Source organism: Podarcis pityusensis (genome assembly GCF_964106645.2).
Source record: "Podarcis pityusensis genome assembly, chromosome: 5".
NCBI classification, from domain to species: domain Eukaryota; kingdom Metazoa; phylum Chordata; class Lepidosauria; order Squamata; family Lacertidae; genus Podarcis; species Podarcis pityusensis.
In genome coordinates, this window is record NC_138032.1 from 39,792,033 (window position 1) to 39,817,587 (window position 25,555).

Genomic DNA, 25,555 nt, shown 5'->3' on the forward strand with positions numbered 1-25,555 from the left:
AGAATCATTTGCACAATTTCCCCACTACCAGCAAGAGCTTGTATTTGTGGAGGATTAAACTATTTCTCCCCTTTAGCTGTGGCAAAGTCTGAGACACCCCCCCCCCGATATTCAGTACAGTGGTGTACAGTGGTATCTCAGGTTACATACACTTCAGGTTACATACGCTTCAGGTTACAGACTCCGCTAACCCAGAAATAGTACCTCGGGTTAAGAACTTTGCTTCAGGATGAGAACAGAAATCGTGCGGTGGCAGCGAGAGGCCCTATTAGCTAAAGTGGTGCTTCAGGTTAAGAACAGTTTCAGGTTAAGAATGGACCTCCAGAACGAATTAAGTACTTAACCCAAGGTACTACTGTACTGAGGGAACATAGTAAGCTGCTTTATACTGAGTTAGGCCATAGGTCCTTCTAGTCAGTATTGTCTATACCAGAGGCACCAGCTTACGTGGGCAATTGGGGGTGGGGGGGCAACATCACATGTGTGATGTTGTGACATCCCAATGTCACGCGCATGACATCAGGATGTCAGGAGGAGATGTGGCTCCTCCTCCTCTAGGCACTGCCAGCAGCAGGAGGCTGCTTCAGACATTCCCCTCTGTCACAGGAGGAAGAGGAGAAGGAGCCGGCCACCATGGTCAGCTCCACACTTTGCCTCCATACGAAGGTGGGAGGCAAAACAGTTTGGCCCCCTGGAGCTGGCACCCCTGCTTTATACTGACTGGCCATGGCTCTCCAGAGTTCCAGGCCGAAGTTTCTTCCAGGCCTACTTGGAAATGCCAGGAATTGAAACTGGGCCTTTCTTCAGGCAAAGCAGATAAAAGACAATTGTGTTTTAAGTCAGAGGTGTCCGAGGACAGAGAGACATGCAAAATGGGGCTGGGGGTGGGCTGGAGGGAAAGGGGGAAGAATGCTATGTTGACTAGGGTCAGATTCATTTTTGGACAAATGAGGCTGCAATGCAAACTGTACCCATCAAACTTGTGCAAAGCTGGTGGCTAGAATGGGGTTCTGTCTGATGTGGGCTGTGCCGTGGCACAGAGGGAGGGGCCAGGGAAGTGTGCGTGGCATCTCTCTCTCTCTCTCTCTCTCTCTCTTGATTTCTATGAGGAAGTTCAGCTCTGTTTCCTTTCCCTCTCTCTGCACAATTTGAAACAGGAAGCTGAGTGAGCAGCTGCTTCTGCTTCTGAGCACTACATACAGACAGCTCTGGGATCTCCACACAAGTTGCCGGTTGGGTGGTTATCGTTATTTTTAAATTAACATTTGTTTTCATTTCGTTTCGGGACGGGCTCCTTCCCTCGCGAGTCAAGGCATGGATCAGTGCTGGTACCACGGAACCATCACCCGCTCAAGAGCTGAGGACCTGCTCTCTAAAGTAGGCAAGGATGGAAGCTTCCTTGTGCGGGCCAGTGAGTCCATCCCCTCAGCATACGCCCTGTGCTTGCTGTAAGTATGGCTTGTGCCTCCACTGTACTCAGCGGCTCCTCTCCTCCTTCTGCAGCAAGCCGCGCATGGAGCTAAAAGTACGGTCTGATCTCTCTGTATGTGACAGGTGATGCCTGTGCTCAACTGGAGGCAGCAAAAGAACTTGGGTGTATGGCTGGCATGACAGAATAAGCTACATGAGAAGAGTTGCTACACATGAGCAGATTTAAAGAAAGATTTAAATTGCAAAAGTGCAATTTCTTGAGCAATTACCGTATGTAGGTAGCAGTAAGGTTTCATCTATGGTTTGCCTTGTTTTGTTTTTTTAAAAGGTTTCCATTAATTCACTGAGGCTGCAGTCCTTTACAGTAAGCGCCATTGAACTCAATGAAATTTACTTCTGAGTAGGCGTGTACAGGATTGGACTGATAATTTGGAGTCCACTAGTTCATTCTTTCCCTTTCCGTCTCTCGAGTTGATATAACCATAACAGGTGTGTGTTGGTTGTTTTTTTGCATACTACAAACATGCTGGTTTTCTGAATAACTACTCAGGCATATTTAGAGGATGTACGTAGTCTTGGACGCTACTGCAGTGCAGAGGCATAGAGTGAGGGGTGCTGTGGGTGCTGCAGCCCCAGGCGTAATTTTGAGAGGGGACGCCTTGGCTGACCGGATAGCGGACAGCAGGAGGAGATTGGGCAGCAGCTTCCTCACCTGTCTCCTACCCTGAACTGTGGTGTGCAGGCGGGCACCCTGCCCGCCCACCCCAGGCAATGCGGGCATACGCTCCACTGCTGCTGCAGTGCACAACTGGGAAGATGTAAAGGCAAAATCTGTTTACCTCATGATCATCCATAAAAACATAAGAGCAGCCTCCTGGCTCAGGCCCATGGCCCATCTAGGCCAGCATCCTGTTCCTACAGTGACCAGCCAGATGCCTGCGAGAAGCCCGCAAGCAGGACCTGAGTGCAATCCATTTATTTGTCACATCAACACCATGCATTTAAAGCACTCTTGTGCTGCTTTAAAAAGCTGCGGCTTCCCCCAAAGAAGACTGGAAACTATAGTTTGTTAAGGGTGCTGAGAGTTGTTAGGCGACTCCTCGCAGTGCTACAATTCTCACCACCCTTAACAAACTACAGTTCCCTGGATTCTTTGGGGGGAGGGAGCCAAGTCTATTAAAGAGGCATGAGAATGCATTAAATGAATGTTTTGGATACTGACCCTACTGTGGGACTGGGAGATCAGCTATATGGACTGTGCAACTGACTGTTGCTGTCAGGGATGCAAAGTAGATGAGACCAGCAAAGGCTGAAGCATGAAGATGAATCATAGGCACTTCAAATTAGAGTTGCAGAGACAGACACTTCCCAAGCCAAGTTTGTGGTTGTAGAGGTAAAACATGGCTTAACATGAATGGGACATTTGGCAAAATTCAGGAGGTTTGAATTAAGAATTTCTTGGACCTTGGAAACTGGAAGGTAGCGCTGCAGAAGTTTGGAGAGAAATCCCCAATCATAAAGAAATATGAATATTATTTGATGGTATAGACTGACGGCTCATCAGCTGCTCCGTGAAGGGCCTGTTTGCAGTCACCTAGATGACCCACCTTTGATCTCTCCTATTCTTTTCATATCCTTAATTCAGCAGCTACTCACAGCAAAGAACATGCATCAATTTCTCTTGGTCAGTTTCTGAGCTGGAATTCAGCTGGACTGGAAGTCGTTTAGAAGTGAGTCTACACTGTTGCTTTGGGAATCTTGAGATCAGTCAGTAGATTTGTTCCCTGCTGCAGATGCCTATTGGCTTCCACTATGCTCTGCTACGTAAAACAAATATTAGAAAAATACCACAAGCTTTCTTTCATCCGTATGAAACACAACACTGTAGCATTGGGGAAGTGGAGAAAACGTTATCTTAAATGTCAGCATAACCACATCTCCTTAGAGCTGCCACTTACAGATTGCCAAAGAAGAGGAAATGCATTACAAGAAAAAGAAGAAGAAGAAGGATGAATGAGGACACAGATTTGCATAAAATGTGCACATGCTAATTTGTGTGCATATATGCACATTTATAAATAATTGTTATGATAAAACTACAAATATATCTTACCACGGTGGGGGGAAATGGTGATGAGGTGTCCAGTCTACTGTCCAAGTCAGGAACTTCAAGGTCCCTGCTCTCTTTCCTTATGGCTATTTAAACTGCACTTGGACTGGGCACTCTTTCAAGGAGTGGAATGTCGTCTGCAAAGTGGGCCCCCCCATGCCTTCTAAAACCTACCTGCACAAATGTAGAAGCCTAAAAGTATTCCTTTTTTTAAAAAAGGAAAACTGGGTTTCTCAGGAACCATGCTTGTGTTCTGCAGTACAGCCATAGCCGTGCATTGAAACAAAAATTTCCAGTCAAGATATGAAAAAAAGAAGGCCGAAATTAGCAGCCGAAAACCATTTATAGACTCCAGAACATAAGCATATGATCTACAAATTGCTTGACGCATCAACACTTCTTGGCATGCTAACATTTAAATGTGGATATAGAGACCCTGCTTTAGGTATCTATGTTTAAAAAACTTGATCCAATGAGCAGTATATTAGTGAGGTCCTGAAATGTTAGAGGGCATATGGGGGTGTGTGTAAGTAATTCATTATTATTTTTTAATTCTGTAAACTAAAAGACTTATCCTATGCATGTTTCTTCAGAAGCAAGTCCCGCCAAGTTCAATGGGGCTTTCTTCCTAATATATGCGTTAAGAACTGCAGCTTAAATTAAACCCGCAGAATCTATAAGGCTGTCTGAGGCTTTTGATGGGCTTCCTGACTTGAAATCCTTTCAATAATTTCAATCAAAACAAGGTTCTAAACTCAATTTGTTGCATTCAGGGGGTACCCTCATCAGCTATATTATGAAAGGAGTACTTCTGGTAAATATAAGAATATGATTATGTCACTTTTAATATTATAGATTTAAGATATTTCATATTTCATATGTGAGGTAGATTAGACGGAGAAATAGTAACTGCCCAAATGATATCCAGTGAGTATCATGGCTGAGTGATGATTTGAACCTGGATCTCCTCCAGCCTAGCCTAGGACTCTAGCCATCTGGAGAGCACCAGGCTGAGGAAGGCCGGGAGAAGCTTTCAAGGAATCATTTTAACAAAGTGTTTCAATTGGATTGTGCAACCAATACTGCTTACTTGCTAGTCAGGTGGTCAAGTTATATGACTTTTATCTAGATATCTAGATTTCTAAATTCTGATGTGTCAGTTGCTTAAATTCAGTTGCTTAAATTTAAGATGTGGGTGGGAGATATCTTTGTTTAGTGATCTTTATTTAACGGCAAATGTTAAGAGTGCTTCCTGATAGCTTCACCATGAACTGCAAAATTATTTCATTGATCTGTCTAGATTAGCACTAAGGAAAGTGTATACATTGCTATGTTTCACTTATGCCCTCTACTTTTTGATATGGGACATCATAATATCCCATATAACTTAAGATGCTGTGTTTGTGGTGAGGAAGCAGGAGAAAAGCTTCTTCTGCCTACTGTTGAAGGAGCACATCAACTGATCAAAATCAGAGGAATTAGCATTTTAGTTAGAATGACAACAAAGAAGTAACAGAAATGTGTCTTTGTTTGCCTTGGCTGCTGTACAACCATAATAGTAATTTCATGTGGTCACCCATGTGGAAATGGATATATATGATCTTTTAGGTTACATCTATGACTGTGGCCAATGCTAGCCCTACTCAGAGCAGACATGTCTAAATCAGGTTCATGAATTTAAATGGGTGTACTTTGTGCAGGACTTAGTTGGATGCAAGGCATGATTTTTTATTATTATGTTATTTTATGTGTTATTTTCATTAACATATGTGTTTTTATGCACATCTTGCCTCAATACACACATTTTTATATGCATTATTTGCTTAAACAACTGCATCCTTAAATTTGGAGAAGTGGAAGTTTCAAAGGTAGCTGTGTTTCACTTTGCATATTGTTACAGAAACTGCGAATTAGGTAGGCAACTTTTATCATGATAGCAAATGAGTGACACAAATATATTCGGAACTGAACAGACTGTCTGGACATTCAGTGTTTAACAGTTTGTGACGTAAATCATGCTTCAATGCAGCAGTTCTTGTAAAAGTTCACAAGCAAAGCGTAAGCTAAAAATGTGGTTTCGTAACATACATCAAAATAGCTTATTGTTAAGAATTCAAGCAGGGATGAGACAGCTTGCTAACTAAACCCTTTCAATGGACTAGTTTGTCTAGCTAAAGTGTTCAAAGCTTAACGAAGAGAGAATAAAGGTCCTGTGGTGCTTACCGTGAAGGAAGAAGTAGTAATTTTCCTAGCATGTTCTGAGATGGAAATAAAAATTTGAATAAAGACAGATGAGACAGATAGCTGCACTAGTATGTTCTCTGAGCTCTTCCTGTCTTTAACAGAACTGCCTGTAGCTAAATAAAAGAAGGTTGTTGTTCTTGTTGTTTTAAAAAATGTACTTATAAATGCCCTTAAGATTCATTAGCCCTTTGACTACACTGCTGTCAGGAAAGAACAGAGCATAGGAGAGGGCCACATCTGAAAGTGAATAGACATTCTAGGGCAAGGGAGGGTTTACATTTAAAACAGAACCACAATAACTGCAAAAATATATTTACCGTATTTTTTGCTCTATAAGACTCACTTTTTCCCTCCTAAAAAGTAAGGGGAAATGTGTGTGCGTCTTATGGAGCAAATGCAGGCTGCGCAGGTATCCCAGAAGCCAGAACAGCAAGAGGTATTGCTGCTTTCACTGCGCAGCGATCCCTCTTGCTGTTCTGGCTTCTGAGATTCAGAATATTTTTTTTCTTGTTTTCCTCCTCCAAAAACTAGGTGCGTCTTGTGGTCTGGTACGCCTTATAGAGCGAAAAATACAGTAATTGTCATGTGTGAAAATACCTTCAGAAAACTGTCTGCATCAAAGCCCACAGTCAAAAGTGAGGATCCCTCAGATATTCTAATCATACTGGTTCAATCGTTCCAGCCCCAAGCAAAGCATCCAATTAATTGTCCTTTTTGGAGGTGAGACTCCCATTACTATAGAAGTCTGGAAATTAAGCCTAAAAGCTGTTGGTTTTTGGGGTTTTTTAATGGCTCTTTCTGATCTTTTCTACTCTTCAGATAAAACTCTTATCTTCTGCTCTTTCTTCCCTGAGTTAAAAAAATAATACAACAGAAAGAGAACAGAAGGGGAATACTCTTGGGTGGTGTTTTGATTCTGTGTTCAGTTAAGGATCATTTAATTACTTGGCAATCCATCGAGTAAAATAACCATTATAACAATGCAGACCAGAGGCACTGTATCAGTTTTTCAAAAGCATGAATGCATCTGAATTGACAGAGTGCAGCCACACACATTCAGTTTAAGTCTCACACATTCAGAACCTAAATAGATGTGAAATGTTGCATTTGTTGAATCACATATCTGCCAGGACTGCATATAAAGGGAGGGTGGTAATAGGTCTGTTTTTTTACATAAAAAGGGTCCTGTGGATGAAAGGAGCTGAACCCCCACCCCCATTATATTCCTGAAATCCCTTTCTCTGAATCCTTTTCTCCCCCAGTCTGGTGTTGATACTGGGAAGTACAGTGGTACCTCGGGTTAAGTACCGTATTTTTCGCTCCATAGGGCGCACCGGACCATAGGGCGCACCTAGTTTTTAGGGGAGGAAATAAAGGGGGGGAATTATCCCCCCCCAGCCCCAAAGAGCAAAGAAGCCAAGACAGCGAGCGGGATCCATCCGAAGGCTTGCGGATAGCTTCCTGAAGCCTGGAGGGCGAGAGGGGTCGGTGCGCACCGACCCCTCTCGCTCTCCAGGCTTCAGCAAAAGCCTGCATTCGCCCCATAGGACGCACACACATTTCCCCTTCATTTTTGGAGGGGAAAAAGTGCGTCCTATAGAGCGATAAATACGGTACTTAATTCGTTCCGGAGGTCTGTACTTAACCTGAAACTGTTCTTAACCTGAAGCACCATTTTAGCTAATGGGGCCTCCTGCTGCTGCTGCGCGATTTCTGTTCTCATCCTGAAGCAAAGTTCTTAACCTGAAATGCTATTTCTGGGTTAGTGGAGTCTGTAACCTGAAGCATATGTAACCTGAAGCGTATGTAACCCGAGGTACCACTGTATACTGCGCAGGGATAAAAGTGCTTAGGGTTATGGGCCAATATAAATCAACATCCCCTTTAAAAAAAAACAACTCTGGAAACTGACTCATGAAAGATGATGGGAGTTGTAGTCCCAAAACATCTGGAGGGCCGAGTTTGCCTTTGCCTGCTATAGTTGCATCCCTAAAACCTCACAATCCACATTTTATAATTCTTAAAGTTGCAGAAACAGCCCAAACTCTTTGGATCTGGCTGAGGCAATGCTGTTTCCACACCCATGTTGTTCTTTACACTTGGATGTCTCTCTGTAAAGAGCAGTGGGTAGAATTAATCTTGGCCTGTGGGCAATCCAATTCCTTCCCTAGTCCTCAACTCTTCAGTCATATTACTTGAAATATACTCAAGAGTCGAGTGTGGATTTCATGCTCTTTATTCAGCTCATAGTAGTGAGGAAATGAAAGTTCCCCCAAAATATCTGCTTTATATACATTATTTACGCAATGGGCTGCACGTGATTGGCTAATTCTGGGATTCTCCTGTAGGCCAATCAGGTTGTGGATTCACTTTCACCTGGAGCTGGATTGGGTGGCTCCTGCGGACCAATCATACTGCTGCATTGTTCTAGGACCAATCAGACTCTTGCATTCTGAATCCTATTGTTCTAGGACCAATCAGACTGCTGCCTTTTGGATCCTATTCAACTCAGTACATAACACCATTGATGAGCTGTTGGGGAGTAGGGATGGGGAAGAAACCGGGTTTGGTGTGAACTTCAATAAGAAGAACCTACCTAATTTGCAGTTTCTGAAACAATATGCAAACCGAAACACAGCTACCTTTTGAAACTCACACTTCTTCAAATTTCATGATGCAACTCTCCAACCAAATAATGTGTATAGAAGTGTGCATACATTAGTGAAAATAGCATATAAAATGCATTTTATTAGGGGGAAATGCCAGCAAAAACGTGCCCATTGGGAGAAATTTGCACTAAAATGCTGGCATATTTTCACAAGGACTTTAAAAATAACTTCACAGAATGATGCAGAAATATGGAGAACTGAATATAAGATTTAAAAAGAGAGAGAGAGAAATAGAGAAAATGAGATAGACAGATTCATCCACTTCTAGTATGGTGTAGTGTTAGGCTTCCTTAACCTTGGCCCTCCAGACGTTTTGAGACAACAGTTCCTATCATCCCTGACCACTGGTCCTGCTAGCTAGGGCTCATGGGAGTTGTAGGCCAAAAACATCTGGAGGGCCGAGGTTGAGGAATCCTGGTGTAGTGGTTAGAGCAACCTTTCCCAAACATGGGTCCCTAGCTATTGTCGGACTACAACTCCTATCTTCCCTGACCACTGGTCCTGCTAGCTAGGGATGGTGGGAGTTGTAGTCCAACAACATTTGGGGACCCAAGGTTGAAAAAGGATAGGTTAGTGTGTCAGACTAGGATCTGGGAGGCTAGGGTTCAAATCACCACTCAGTGATGTATCTCACTGAGTGAACTTGAGACAGTCACTATTTCTCAACATAATTTACCTCACAGGGCTTTTGTGAAAATAATGGCGGGGGGCGTGCGTGCAGGGAGAACTACTGTATATATGCCACTTTGTGTTCTTTGGCAGAAAAGTAGGAGATAAATAATTTAAATGAAATGAATTATTTCCAATTCTCAGCCTAAGGTTGTAAACCTGGAAATAAGCCCCGCTGTATTCAATGACATAGACTCCTGAGTGGAGCAAAACATTAAAGCACATTTAAGCAATAAAATAATTAATGGTAGGCAATCACAAACAGAGATTTACAGTGAATCCCAAGGAAAAGAATGCTTGAATTTAGAGAAGGGTTTTTTTTAAAGAAAGAAAGAAACAGCAGCAGCAAAATGACTTTATCATAGAAAATAAGCACCAGCACAAATACACTGAGGGCTTTCATCTAGCCCCTGTGTAGCTCCTTATCCAAAGGACTTCTGGCCCTTTCCTTTTCAACAACCAGAGGTTTTAATTAAGCTCTCCTATTATTAGGCACCTCAGAGAAAGAGGCAAACGTCTTTAATGCCATTCTAGTTCCTCCCAGTGTATACAGCAACAGACCCTTCCATACTTCTCCCCTCATTTACCTCAGCAGCTCACAGACAGATGGGAGTGCTCTAGTAGTGAGCAGGGGGAGAAGCATAGAGTCTGCTATGGTTCATTTGGGTTTTAAGGCCACATCTACACCATAAGTTTAAAGCACATAGCTTCCCCCAAAAGAATGATGGGAACTGTAGCCTGTTAAAAGTGCTGATCATTGTAGCTTTGTGAAGGGTAAACTACAGTTCCCAAGATTATTTGGGAATTATTTGGGGGCAGCCATGTGCTTAAATGTGCATTAAATGTATGGCGTGGATATGCTTTCTGTGTGAGAAGCCCTTTCTTTACCCGTGTCTCAGAAAGTGAAACCCACTACGGACTTCACTTTTAGGGGTTCTTTGCTTTGAGGTGTTCATCCTGGTGGATTTGCCTCTGTTTTCGATCACACTGGGAGAGCAGCAGTGTTGGAGAAATATCTGTGTAGAATGTTTCCCCATGACATTTCTGAAAACTGTCTTGACATATCCTGAGATGATCTGCTTGCTCTTATTTTCTGGAAGTGATGAAGAAGCAAATAGCATGGTCTCTTACGGAACAGCTAGTGATTCTCAGCAGAAATTCTGCTTTGCCTCTGAAAAATTTTGCAGAAGACAGTGTTTTTCAAAATATGTGATTATGGCTGGAGACAGATGATGTACTTTATGACAAGTGGCACATTCAACAGCTAGTATTTTGATTAGAATGGATGCAGCCACAGAATTTTTTTCAATTATATGTATGTCTCTGCTGCATAAGAGATTAGTTTCCCATTTTGAAACAAATAACCTCCTCTCTCCTTGCTAAACAGCAGTTTCTGTCCTAAGTGACATTGTGATTTGATACTTTTATCCTTAAGCATGACCATGGCCAAAAAAGTGGCGGATGCAAAAATGGTCTTAGGTTCTTTGGTGGATTTTTGTAAAGTACCAGTAATCTGTCTTTCTGCTAATTCCACTTTTTGATATGATGGAAACCTGCCCGCCCCGCCCCCCCGGCCCATGTCTGTGGGCATCATAGCTTTGCAATCAAAGGCACAAGCCCTTAGAGGTTCTGTTTTTTAAATGGAAAATTTAAAAGAGAAGGAAATGGATGGAGAGAGATAAATGCCAAGTCCAAGCCAGAAAGCAGAAACCATTTCATCTGTCCTGGAAGCCCCAATCCATAGAATTCCAGGCCAATGAGATGTTAAAACTCAAATATGTTAAAACTAATACATATGGAGCCATTCCAACACCATAGCTCTTTTCCTCTCTTACTGCTAACAGCTTCCTGAACATTTCCTTGTCCCCAGCTCAGTTCATTAGCTGTCATCTGTGGCATAGGAGAAACATGATGACATCCACTCTTACTTGATGTAACACTAGGCATTATCAGTGGAAACGAGAAAGAGAAATACTGAACAGCTCTGTAGCTTGTAAAATCTGATTAGGCCTTCAGACTCAATATTCCAGGTATACTAAGAATTTTGGAATCCCAGAAACAGCCTTTGAAATCTCAAGATGGACTTGAATAATGGTGACATTTGAAAACACAATAAATGTGGGGTCACTGTACAACCTTCCTGATGATTACGTATCGATGTGACATTTTCAAGCTTATTTTTGCAACCTCAAGAGTCAGGAATGGGGCGAGGCAGTTAGATATCAAGGGGGAAATAAAAATAAAGTTTTCAGACTGATCAAGTTGGCCTTGTATGCTTCAGACCAGAAGCAGGGAACCTTTGTTTCTCCAGACATTGCTGAATTATAACTCCCATCAGCCATGATCATTTGTCATGCTGGCTGTGGCTGATGAGAACTCAGCAACATCAGGAGAGGCACAGGTTCTCTACCCCAAAGACTATCAACACAACAATAAACATTGTGGTCAAAATATCTTGCCAGACTTACCTTTTCTTCTAACATCCTCTCCTCTTATGTGTCCCAGGTATCGGAACTGTGTGTATACGTACAGGATTCTACCAAATAAAGAACATAAGCTAGTTATCCAGGTAAGCCCCCGTTTAATGCTAAATATGGCACTTTAGTTTCACATTCTATTGTCTTATATGAGAAATATATCATAAGAGGGAGGACAAGGATGATGGCAGCTTTAGTCCAAGAATATCTGAAGGGCCACAGCTTTACCATTCGTGTTGTAGAGGGATCTCAAATATGATACTAACCAGAGACAACAGTGAGTGGTGTGTTGGTAAACAAAATGTTGAGGAGTGCAATGGAAGTGCACTGTTGCCCTAGTGTCAGTAGCTCTAGGTATTTTTATTCACAGTGGATTCCCTAACTGCGGGCGGACGATTACCATGGAGATGTTTCCTAGGCTATGCAATAAATGCTGCTGATTGCTCAGGAAAGCCATATGCAGTCTCATTTTACACTCTCCTGCACAGTGTGGAATTGGAAGGTACCTTTGAGGTCACCAAGTCTAACTCTCTGCTCAGTGCATAATGCAATGGAGAGCCCATCACCTCCTGAGGCAGTATGTTCTGCTGTGAAACAGCTCTGTCTTCTGCAGGACAGTCTTTCACATGTCATTCTTGCATTGCAGGGAGTTGTACTAAATGACCCTTGGGGTCCCTTCCAGCTCTACATTTCTATAATTCTATGATTGTAGAAAGGCTGCTATCATGGAATCGCCCAGTTGTGGTGATTCATGCATTGGTAACCTCAAGACTTTGTGACTGGACAAAATGCTGCAGCTGGACTGTTGATGGGGAGAGACAATCACCAGCACATAAAAGCTTGCACTGGCTGCCCAGATGTTACCAGGCCAGGTTCAACATTCTTGTATAAATTAACCAGGCCCTTAATGGTATGGATCCAGGGTATCTTAAGGGACACCTGTTCCTGATCTACTGAGACCTTTAGGGCAGTCTCTGATGGTGGTCTCCCATGGCTCAGGTGCACAGCTCATAACTACCAGAAACCATGCATTCAGTGAATTGGGCCCAAACTCCCAACTGAGATTTGACAGCAGGGACCCTCCTTGCTGACCTTCAGGTGAATGACTAAAACTTTCTTGTTCCAGCTGGCATTTTAAGGTAGTGTTTGGTCTTGTGATAATTCTTTATTGCTTTATTCTCCCATTTTCTGTGGATAATGTTTTATGCATGCCACTTAGAAATTCAAATAGTTAAGCAGTATATAAATGTCTAAAATAAATGTCAGCCTATAAACTTCTCTTCTCCAGGCTAAACACACACAATCCTTTCAACCATTCCTTGTAGAACCATCCACAATCCTACCTTTTCCCCACCGTGGGACATCAGAAAACACTGACTGCACTTGGCCTCTGATTTCCAGATGCAGCATTTTCTTCCCTTTGGGGAAGGCCTTTATATAATCCAGCTTTTCTGCTCAGTGAGTCTTCTGGGGGAAGGAGAATGCCTGAGGCACATCCTAAGGGCAATCCCATTGAGCATAGGGGGAAATTATATTATTTTTTTTTAAATTTCAAGCATGACCAAGTTGCAGATGTCTGGTCCATTTATGTGAGATGGGAAACTAATTTACCTGTGGCCATGCATCGTTCTTCTTCCATCATTTGACCTAAAGCAGGGATGTGACTGGGCTGCTCATACACTTGAATGCTGGGCCTTTTATGCCCAGCATTATTCATAAGCATTTCATTCATCCAATGTCGTCTAAGGATATCCTTCCCATTCCTGGCATAAAAGGGCTCTGATTTTGCTCTCCTTCAGCACTTCCTGACCTCAAGATTCCACGGTAGTTTCTGGCCTTGCACAGACTGATGAAAGCTTTGTGCATCTGGTCACTTTTTTTCCTGCTCCGCCTCTGAGGTCGGGACTCTGTGTAACAGGAAATCGATGACACACAGTGCGTAGTTCGAAAGCAGCCCAGCAACTGTGACTCATTGCTCACCAGAAGAAGCTGAAACTGTAGGATGCTTATGCATTCTTATCACACTAGAAGCTATCAGCTTGCTGGAGAGTTGATGGGGCCTGATAAACATGAAGGTGCTTTTCCTATTGGAGTCCCCACTGAAAACATAAGAACTGTGCTGCACAGGGCTAGGCTGCAAGTCGCATTGTAATAAATGGAGCATGTGTTCAGAACCTATTTGGATATGACACACACACACACAGAGTTCTCCAAATGAATGTTCTGAATAACTCAGGTTTAAATAAATTCAACCCCATGCCTCCCCGTAGGGAGGTTAAGAGCTTAGAAGCATAGAATTAAAGAGTTGGAAGCGACCACGAAGGTCATCATCTTTTTTGCCCAGTGTGGGGCTCAAACCCACAACCCTGAGATTAAGAGTCTCATGCTCTACCAACTGACTATATAGCCACAAGCTAAAGAGAAAGATAGCATGATGCTAAAGCCATGAAGTCAGCCGTTGTAACTGATGTTTTATGAGAGTCCTGGAAGGGTCTTGCAGACATATATTAGCATCCACTAGGTAGCATGCCAGAAGATTGTACATGGTACCTTCTACCACTGAGCTATTGCCCTTCCAATTTATTAATTTTACTATTTTTAAACTTTAAACTTCCTTGGGTACCTTAGCAGAAAGGTAGTATACAAATGGAATAAACAAACTAACTAACTAAAATACATTAAAATATAAAACATACAGAACATAACTTACAAAACAGCTATAAAATTTTGCTCCTGCCTAAGTAAAAAGATTTAGTCAACAATCACACCAGTTTCCCCCCCTCCTTATCTGTGCAGATATATGTAGGATATTCCCCTAGTATGATTAGTATGGCAGCTTAGAATTGATCCTGTATTTCCTGCAACTGGCCTTGTCACTGACGTCATAGACAGAATTTTATTTTATTTTCCTGTGCAAATGAGACACAGTGTCAGGTCTCCAGTGTCAGTTCTATGTGGAAATGGGAATAAGGGCTATACTGGGAACTGTGCCAGTTCCTGCACAGGAATTTTTGCCAGTCCACCCTCCCTAGCTTGCTGTTCTAACCATCTGATAATGACCTTAGGAAGCTATCCTTCCATTGTTTAAAAATTATGTGACCTATCCTGCACACAGCTGATGGCTGTTTGACATGAGATAATGTAGGGCTGCCATACGTCCAGAATTTCCCGGACATACACAGAATACTGTGGTCAAAAGCAGTGTCTGAGCGGAAATCAGCTATATGTACGCAAAATTCCAGACATATGGCAAGCCATGTTGACAGTGCCGTTTTTGCCGATTCTTGTAAATAACAGTTCAAAATACAGTGGTACCTCGGTTTAAGAACAGTCCAGTTTAAGAACGATTTGGTGTACAAACTCCACAAAACCGGAAATAGTGTCTTGGTTTGAGAACTTTATCTCGGTCTAAGAACGGAATCCGAATGGTGGAAGGGCACTGGTGGCAGAAGGCCTCATTAGGGAAAGCGTGCCTCGGTTTAAGAACGGTTTTGGTTTAAGAACGGACTTCCAGAATGGATTAAGTTCATAAACCGAGGTACCACTGTAGCTCGAAGGCTTTTTGAAATATGGCAACCCTATGGAACCTTACAGCATGTGGGAGCAGTAACTGAGTTAGCTCACACAATTATTATTTGTTAATACAAGTAGTTTTGATTCTCTCCTGTCACACCTTCATGGTGACAAATGTAATATGGCGCCCAGGCAAGCAAGAATGCTGTCTGTACCAATTCCATTTCACAATATTTGCCCATATGAGCACAAACACCTGGAGACAACTCTGGTATGCTCCTATAGGGAGCCCGAAGCACTGTGTTAACCAGTTTCATATTTTCAGTATTGAAAACCAAGAGATCAGTTAGTTTTCAGTTTGTGTGTATTGGCATTCTGTTCCATCATTTTTGGAAAAGTCACATTTGAAAGCCTTTTTACACAGCCACCAGTTATCCACATTTGCTTACATGCTGAAGGAGCAAAGGAGAACTGAAGTGAGTGGAGAAAGTCACCTACTCACAGCAAGACCAAGAACCCCTGGCTTATCTCTCTTGCGTCCTGGGGAAAATAGGCATGTAAAAGATGAGTAGGAGCCATCCCTCTGGTGGGTGATGCACAGTTCCATAGAAGAACATAGTGACCTGCTACTGGCCAAAGAGAATGCATGGCTGATTTTGGCTTTTAAAGATTTGCATGACCCAAGGCAGGAATACAAAGAGGATTGCCTTTCTCCCCATGAGCCTGTATGTCAGTTGGGGATAGATGGATCAAATTGTTTGCATTCTGTGTTACTTCTGCATACACTCCATCATAGGTCTGTTCCACCCTGGGTTTGGTGGGATTTTTTTTAAGCACCAAAAATGCATTAAAATTATATGCATTTTCTACACTTTTTTTTTTTTTTTTTTGCTGAGAATTGTAAGGATACCCCTATTCACTTCCCAGAGCTATAATTCTCAGAGTAGTTTAACAATCAACCCCTGGGAATTCTGGGAACTGTAGCTGTGTGAGGGGAACAGGGGTCTCCTAACAACTCTCCACACTCTTAACAAGCTACAGTTCCCAGAATTCTTTGGGGGAAGCCATGACTACTAAAAGTCATGGAACAGTGCTTTAAATGCACAGTGCACTTGGGGCCTAGGGATAGATATACTAAAGAAAAGAAAAGAAAACATTGCACAGCTCAAACATTCCTGGTTCATGTAGATTTAGGCTGCTGTTTCAGCATGACAATCTTGCAATAATAACCTCTGGATACTGACTGTGTAAATAATCTCAAAGTGCTTTGGGAAGATGCTTCTGTCTTTTAGGAGATTCAATTGATTACATATGTCACTGTGCATTACAGCTATTGTTACTACATATAAATCTTTTCATGCCTTGCATTTAGGAGTTCAGATTAACAGCATGCAAAAAAAAACCACCCCACTGCTATTTTAGCTTTTCAAATGACAGAATTGCTTGAAAACGCAAAGAGTGGTGTTACTTGTCTTTATGCCAACACTTGTTGGAAAGAGGAAGTACCAGTATTGTAGACAATGTCGGCATGGTATGTTCCGTAAATGCTGTGCGCTTGTACTATAATGCATATGTTGGCAGATAATTATTTTTCAACTACACACATAGTCTCCTGCATAACTGTTTTAGGGCATATACAGAATAGAGTGTTCTAAATAGCTTATTTTCAAATTTTAGGTGCTTATCAGAAGCATGCAAGCACCCATTTTCCTGGTAACCCAGGGCAACTAGAACATTTCAATAAACAATTGGATGTTGTTTGGAAACCTGTGAAAAACATTTATTTTAAAAGCAAATTTCTGGCATTTATGAATGGGGAGGAAATGCAGTGTGTACCACTAACAACAGCTGCATGTGGCTACCCCTTGGGCATCTCACATGTCAGGAAAAGGAAAGGCAGTGATGATAATCGTCAATATTAGAGAAACCGTGAAAAGAGAAATTAGCTAAGATATATATTCTACATGATGTACTCTTAACAGGAAAATTGAAAATGATAGAAGATTATGACATGTAATTTATTTTAGTAGAAAACAATGGTTTGTAGCCAACAAAATCCTCCCACTAGCACAAAAAACCATGCGCAATGGGACTTCTCCCTCTCCATTCTCCACACATGCACCCCACACCCCAGATTTGCTCCAGAGGGTTGGGGGAACCACTAGAATAGAATTGTCTGGAGTGGGCATGGGAAGAGGAATGGGAGAGGAACTCCTATTGTGCAGGTAGAAATCATTGCACTAATGGTACAGCTTCGTTGCACACAATCCTGTGAACATGATTATTGTGAATAACGGAAGAAATAGATTAATGATTGATAGATTAATGGGACTGCTTTTAAATTATGTCCCCAAACAAAATCAAAAGGGAGTTTGTTGCATTATCTATCTTTCTCTAAGATCTCAATGGCTTGTGTCTTCAATACTGTGTTCTATAAGGACTTAGGAATAAGAGGGTCCCCACGACCATTGCACCCAAATAAAACCTAAATCCAGGAGCTGATGCATATTGCATTAAAAAAACAAACCCCTGGAGCTGAAGAAAATTACCAACAAAAATGTTATTTATAGACCTTTTTATTACTCAGTGCTATTGATGAAGGCTTGAAGCAGTGGAGGGGAACAGCAGGGGTCTGATGTGGCCCTCCAGGCCTCTCGATCTGGCCCTTGAGACTCTCCCCTGATCATGTCTCATCTCTCTGGGCAAGTCACCATCCCTGATCTGTGCTCTCACCTGGCTAGAATGTATATTTGAACTGTGATAATACATTTTAACTTGTCTGGGTGGGTGATAGAAACATCTGCATGGCTAAAAGGTACCTAATGTGCAAAGGTGGGAGGCACATCTGTTGCTGGCCTTGCCCCCCACGGGCATCTGCCCTTTGGAAGGGAGGGAATGCAGCTCTGAGACTAAACCAGGCCCCAGATTAAATATGATGTTAAAATGGAGAAGGGCTGTAGCTTAGAGGTATGGTATATGCTTCATGCACAGAATGTCCAGGCTTCAATCCCAGCATTTCCAACTAGGGCTGGGAAGGTCCCTATCAGAAAACCTTGGGAGCTGCTGCCAGTCAGTGTAGACAGTACTAAGCTAGATGGATATATCCCTCTTTGATGTGAGCATTTTTTTTTAAAAATGCTAGTAGTCATCACAGCTGGATCCTAGGAGCACTGGGGGCCACAGCGGACCAGGAGGAAGAGTTTAACTCTTACCAACCCACACCCTGGTTATGGTCCCAGTTAAAATCACATTCCCCTAGCCCCTGGTGCTGTTTTTGCACTGTGAGGAAACATCATGTTTAGTTTTATCCCAATTACCATGAACAGCAGAGAAGGTAAAAAATGCTTCCCTTCTGTGCCCACTTCAGGTTGTCCATGCAGGTCGGGGGTTCATATGACAGACTTTTCCTGCATACAAAAATCCCCTATCAAAAAATTAGATGTGAAAGGAAAGTTTTCTAGCCTAGACTTCTTTCTAGAAAGCTAGGTTTCTATCTAAAGGGACATTTTCGTGCACTCAGTCTACAGTGGTACAGCCCAGAAACAGGTTTACCTCATCTGCTGTTAGTGAGAACTTTTGTAGAAAGATGAACATGAGATTTCGACACATTGGCTTTTAGGAACAGCTAAACCTCGGTACAAGTAATGAGCACAGCTTGCTGTCAGCCACACCAACAAAGCTCACACTCCCCCTGTCATCCTCATTCAGTTCCACTTTCCTTTCCACCCGCAAAGTTGCATTTAAAATAGTCTAAACTTGTGGCTGGCTTGTATTTTGGGAAACAGCTTTTTCTTCCAGCTGCAAGTCCCATCTTAAGGTCACATTACTGTGATAGGCTTCTGGAATTGCTTTGCCCAAAGTGGGTTTCAGGGCTCTTAGATTTAGTAAACGATGTTTACAAAAGCATATCTGGCAGGGGAGGGGGGAGCAGGGCCTGCATAACCTTTTCTCCCTCCCCAACAGCTTTCTCTCTCCCCACCCCCCAGCTTCCTTGCTTCACAGGCAGCTATAGCTCCTTCCCTCTCACCCACTCAAACACACACTGAGGCCGCACACTCACCAGACTACTAATGCGCATGTGCGTTTTTGTGCATGTTCACCCACACATGAGCACTTCCAATCAAATGCTATCTCAGTATTTCCCACCCACAGTAGGGGGCAGAGCTTGTTGCACCTAGGGACGGCCTGTCCCTTTTAGCCACCTGAGGTGAAACAGGAAGCTGCCATCCCACTGCTGTCCCACCACCACCGAAGGCCCCTCCGCCAAAGCCTCCTTTACATAAGTTGATGGTGGTGCTTGCGAAGCAGTGGCTACGACAGCTATTTTTGGTGAGATCTCACTTCTCCAGCTCTTGGGGTTCTGCCCAAGGGGCTTACTGAGGTCTAAAGTGCATTCTCTGGCCTGTGGTGCAGTAAGATAATTTTAAAGTCGGTGGCCTTACTCGGGGAGGGTTTTTTTTTTTTTACAAGTTAATGTGTATTGCTTCACTTCAGAACGTCTTATGACAGCTCTGCCGCATTTGGGATCCCTCCTGCTTATTCTTTTGAGGGGAAGACCTGACCTCTGTCCTGTCCTGCTCTGAAAGCATCATTGTCTGTGGCAGTTTAGCTACACTCCACAGAGGTGATATCTGGGGCCATGAAAACTGGCTGCTAGTGGACACCTCAACATCAACTCCCCACCCCATTCTATTAAAATTTACAGTGCAGGTCTCAATGATACAGAGAGTGTGGAATTCCCCCTGCCATCCATCCAGTGACCACAAGGGCAGAACCACACCATGCATTTAAAGTACATTCAAAGCACATATCTTTCCCCAAGAATCCTGGGAACTGTAGTTTCCCCCCTCACAGAGTTACAGTTCCCAACACCCTTAACAAACTACAGTTCCCAAGATTCTGCGGTGGGGGGGGCCATGTGCTCTAATGTGTGGAGCCATGCATTTTACATCTGCACTGAATGGTAGTTTCTGTACCAAAACCTGGTTTGAAGTCAGATTGAAAGGTCTGGATAATGGATAGTGGATCCAGTGAATCAAATGTTGGCATTTGGGGAATTTGGAGAGCAAACAGTGGCATGTAGAAAGGGGAGTGTTACACAGTAAGTAGCTGGAAACCTGGGACTGCTACTGAAGAGTTCTTAGTAGACATGATGCGGTGGAAGAGGGGCATATTGGGAGTGGGCAATGATGAGGTTTTTTTAGTTGCCAATTAAAGGTAAAGGTAAAGGTACCCCTGCCCATACGGGCCAGTCGTGTCCGACTCTAGGGTTGTGCGCCCATCTCACTTAAGAGGCCGGGGGCCAGCGCTGTCTGGAGACACTTCCGGGTCACGTGGCCAGCGTGACGAAGCTGCTCTGGCGAGCCAGCACCAGCGCAGCACACGGAAACGCCGTTTACCTTCCCGCTATAAAGTGGTACCTATTTATCTACTTGCACTTAGGGGTGCTTTCAAACTGCAAGGTGGGCAGGAGCTGGGACCGAAAGATGGGAGCTCACCCCGCCGCGGGGATTCGAATCACCGACCATGCGATCGGCAAGCCCTAGGCGCTGAGGTTTTACCCACAGCGCCACCCGCATCCCAGTTGCCAATTAGTGGTTCTGCTAATGGCTCCCAGCTCCATGTGGCAAATATCCCTATGCATGTCTTAGGTAAGGAGTGTGGACCTTCACAGTTATATAGTGATCCACACATGGTTAGCCCAAGTAAGTCAGATCACATCCAAAACATACATTTAAAGCACATGGCTTTCCCCAGAGAATCCTGAGAACTCTAGTTTGTTAAGGGTGCTGGGAATTACAGCTCTGTAAAATACAGTTGCTAGGATTCCTTGATGGAAGCCATGTGCTTGATGGTGTGATCTGGCTTACTTGGGCTAGATGACCTTAAAACACATCGGTGAAGCAATTCCCCCTGATCGGCTTCTCTGTGTTAGCTTTAAGCCTTATTCTACACATTGAGCAAGTGTGCTGTGCCCATATATTTGGGCTTGCATTTCAAACATGAGCAGTGGGGGAGAAAAGAGACTGTCTTTTGAAACTGTAATTTTTGACTACTAAAGATAGTGACTCTCATGGACCTCAGCCGTCATCCCAGCTTGCTTTCTGTGGTTGTGCATTTCTCACTTCTGCTTCCACTGCTTGTTTCCATTTCTGTTCCTCATTAAATTTAAAAAAGTAAAAACCACCCAGAGCCAGAATCTATGTTCACGTTTTTCCTCAACTTTCCACATTCTTACATAGATGGTTTATATTAAATGTAATCAATATTTTCCCCAAGATTTTGCTGCAGCCCTGGTGACACTAATAGCACTTTTTGGTATTTTCACTGGGTCTGTATGGGATAAATATTGCTATGTGCACTCCAGTCTCCAAGCCATACTGAGGAAGGACTGATCTCTCTGGTGGGGGTGGGAATTCAGGGGTGGCTGGTGCCCATTGTGACTGGTAGGGTACAAGGCAGGGAGCCCAAAAAGGAGGTGGAGTCAGACTCAGGTTGCTTTCATATTGTACTTTTAAAGCACCATACCACTTTAAACAGTCATGGCTTCCCCACAAAGAATTTTTGGAACTGCAGCTTGTTAAGGGTGCTGAGGGTTGTTAACTTACAAGATGCCTATTCCTGCCACAAAATTACAATTCTCTTAAAAGTTCATCTTGCTTACAGGGAACTCTGAAAATTGTGGGTCTGTGAGGGGGAATACAGTGGTACCTTGGGTTACATACGCTTCAGGTTACATACACTTCAGGTTACAGATTTAGCTAAAATGGTGCTTCAGGTTAAGAACAGTTTCAGGTTAAGAACAGACCTCCAGAACGTATTAAGTTCTTAACCTGAGCTACCACTGTAGAGGTCTCCTAACAACTCTTAGCACCCTTAACAAACTACAGCTCCCATAATTCTTTGGGTCAAGCCATGGTGGTTTAAAGTGGTATTACAGTGCTTTAAATTTATGGTGTGAATGTGTCCTTAACGAGAGAGAGAGAGAGAGAGAGAGAGAGAGAGAGAGAGAGAATAAACTAATTCTAGTTTTGCCCCCATCCTCTTCCCTTCTACAAGGGTAACACTGAGACTAGGAAGAAGATAAGTAGGAAGAAAGGAAAATAGATGGGGGCTGGCTGAGGTTGGTAGAGCAGTATCCTACTTTCCGTAATAGATGGGCTGCCGTTGGAGTGATTGATCTAGGAGACACACACCATAAGCAGATCAAGAATGTGTGCTAGAAAAAATATTGTCGAGGTTAAAATCCCCCAAAGTGCTTTTCCAACCGTCTACAAGCTATTGTTATGTAGTGATGAACCAATGTAAAGGGGAAAGGGATTGAGTAGGGTTAAGTAGGGTTAATATTTGTGAACCAGTAATTTCAGAAGAAATGTGGCAAGTTATTTTCACACACTGAAAGCAGCTACTCAGTTTCTACAAATCTGAGAGACAATTCTTTTAAGGTTTCATATGGATGGTGCCTCTTGGCTACAAAATTAATTACGTTCTGCAGAATGAATGCAAAGATATGATGGAGATGCATGAGTACAAATGCTGACAATTTTCTTTTGTGGTGGGAGTGTAAGAGGATCCAAGAATATTGGTGTGAAGTGGCTGAAATAGGAGATTTCTTTTTGGATCTGCTTCCTGGCTTTAGCTCTGGTAATTTTTCTAGTATGTTGTCTAAAAGAAGTGATGGAGGAAGGGGAATGAAAATGCTACTACTGTGGTAGTAAATGGAAGCTAAAAGCGGGGGGGGGGGGGGGGAGAGAATAAGGCGAACCAGTAAATGATTGTGCCTGCAGTAAATGGAAATCAGCCCAGACAGATTGGTTGCTGCCACAGCACTCTTTTTCCCAGAATAGAAAGATTATGGTGCATAGATTATAAACTTCTGTTTGCTGAAAGCCAGGAAAGGACAACAGTGATCTGATTTAAGGGACAAGGAAGTAAATCCCTTATCAATGAATTGAAGAAACTGAAACTCTTGTGATTATTTTCTCAAATGAAATGCCTATACAGTGGAACCTCTACTTACAACCATAATCCATTCCGGAGGTCCGGTCATAACTAGAAACGTACATAAGTAGAGGCGCACTTTTCCATGGAAAGTATTTGAAAAGTGAATTGATCTGTTCTAGACGATGAAAAACACCCCCTAAAACAGCAATTTAACACAGATTTTACTGTCTAACGAGACCATAGATCCATAAAATGAAGGCAATGATCAATGTACTATACTATAAAATAAATAAGACAGTATTGTAGATGAAAAAAATAAACATTTATTTTTTTTCTTACGTGCACTGAGGGTGGACTGGCGTACCTTACAAGCTGGGGGTGGGGCAAGGGTCAGTAAAGAGCTGATTCACTTTGGCCAGGGGCACTTTTTTTTCTTGCCAGGCCAGGTTCTTCTCTGGACTTCCTCAGGTTAGTTCTTTGGCAGGGTTTGGGGCTGCAGTGCGCCCTGCTGTTCCTCTTGCAGGCGGCACCTCTCCCCGGCGACGGAGACCCCAGTGCTGCTCTGCAGCCAGCCAGGCAAGCTCCGGGCTGCCAGCAAGGCCTGTGTTCATATTTAGAGGAAAGTTCATAAGTCGAAGCACCTACTGAAGGTCATAAGTGGAATTGTATGTAAGCAGAGCTGTATGTAAGTCAAGGTTCCACTGTACATAAAGGCTGTTCCCTAATCTGTTTGTACCAGAAAATTTTATGGGAAACCTCTACTTTTTCTCCTTTAAGGCATAGGCAAGTGTGAGGGGGAAATGCACACTGCTGACTTAGGCTGTATCCAGGGAACTGTAGTTTGTTAACAGTTCTTTAGGGGGCAACTACAATTCCCAGGATTCTTTGGGGGGGTGCCTAAATATTTGTTGTGTATGTAGCCTGACTCATCTGAAGAGAAGGTTTTACATAGGTTTGTATCCTTTGAAACACAGGAGTGCTTGTCTGGTCTGATGTACCTACAGTGCAATCCTATCCATGTCTCATCTGAAATAAGCCCCACTGAGTTTAATGGGGCTTTATGCTTCCAACGAAAGAGGGCAGAGGGGTACACTCTTGATCTCGCTATTTGCTTGTGAAGACAGAGTTCCTCTGTATGTAAGTAAGTTAACCAGCTGCCCATTGTTTAAAACTGTTCCTGGGGAGGCAATGGGCTATAGCTGATAATGGTCTGCATGCACACACACACCATACCTTTAAAGTACATTTGAAACACATTCCTTCCCTCAAAGAATTCTGGGCACTGTAGTTTATCCCTCACAGAGCAACTCTTAACAAACTGCAGATAATTGGTTGCATAACATTTATGGACTAAAAAAAAATTAACAATAGCAAATACTGCTTGTATTCATTGCATGATTTCCATTCCTGACTCTAGACGAACATGTGAATTGTGGCAGTGGCTGTTTCTGTTTCCATTTCTGATCATCCCTAGCTGCTGTAGTGCCAGAGACTTAATTGGAAAGATGACAAAGGATGTGACATTGTGTGGACTGAGCTTTCATTTTACTACTGTCCACCACTATATGCTCGCTCTTTCTTTTGGTGGGAATGATATTTAGCAATATTTGACATCTGTGCTTTGTGGGGTGTTTTCAGGCATCTGAAGGTGTTCCAGTGCAGTATTTCAACAACTTGGATGATCTGATAGAGTTTTACAAGAAAGAGAATATGGGTCTGATCCGGAGCCTTAAATTTCCAGTCCAGAAGGAGGAGGAGGAGGCAGCAGAGGAGCCAGAGGAGGATATGGGTAAGAAATTCATAACACAGAAGCCTGTGCTCCCAAGATTGTCAGTTTATTGGAAATAACAGTGTTAAATTGTCCAGACCTAATAAATAAAACCTATCAGTTGAAGAAGGAATTGTTAGCCTTTGCCCCGCTATAAAGGCTGTCTTTCTTACACACACACACACACACACACACACACACTTACTTCAAGGAGCAGGTGGGCAGTACCACAAATATATAAGCCATGCCAGTAGAAATTTTGACTCACTGAATTAAAGGTAGTCCATGTATGGTGACCAGCCTCTTAGGGGCTCAATAAATGTCCTGATTTTGCTGCTTGCTTGCATTCACCTTGCACAAGTTTTGTTCAGGTCTAGGCAATATTATTATTGTTGTTGTTATTATTGTTATTATTGTTATTATTATTGCAAGTTTGCAGGACAACAGCTTAAACTGTTCTTAATTTTCTCAATATCTGCCCTTTTGACCATTGCTTAGACTCATTGCTTAGGGTAACACATAATGTTATACAACAGCTAATTGCTTTAAGTAACAGGAATAAGCTGCTACATATCCTGTAATGGATTTAAGGTTCATTGGCTGTGCATTTTAAATTCTCTATAACAAAGGCATATTTAGTTCAGTACTTCCACAGAGGTGTCGTTTTCAATTTTCTTTTGTTGCATCTATAATTCTTTTCCTATTTCCGATTTTTCTCATTCACTTAGCA

General features: G+C 42.8%; 1 protein-coding gene across 1 annotated transcript in view; it reads left to right on the forward strand.

The window, feature by feature from the left end:
- Positions 1-1,135: 1,135 nt before the first annotated feature.
- Positions 1,136-25,555, forward strand: part of INPP5D (inositol polyphosphate-5-phosphatase D) — a 57,734-nt gene continuing 33,314 nt past the window's right edge. The window contains exons 1-3 of the mRNA XM_081005830.1: positions 1,136-1,448; positions 11,629-11,692; positions 24,696-24,846. Of these exons, the coding sequence (XP_080861956.1) occupies positions 1,315-1,448; positions 11,629-11,692; positions 24,696-24,846 (349 nt within the window). The 5' untranslated portion in view covers positions 1,136-1,314. The remainder of the gene's footprint in view (positions 1,449-11,628; positions 11,693-24,695; positions 24,847-25,555) is intronic.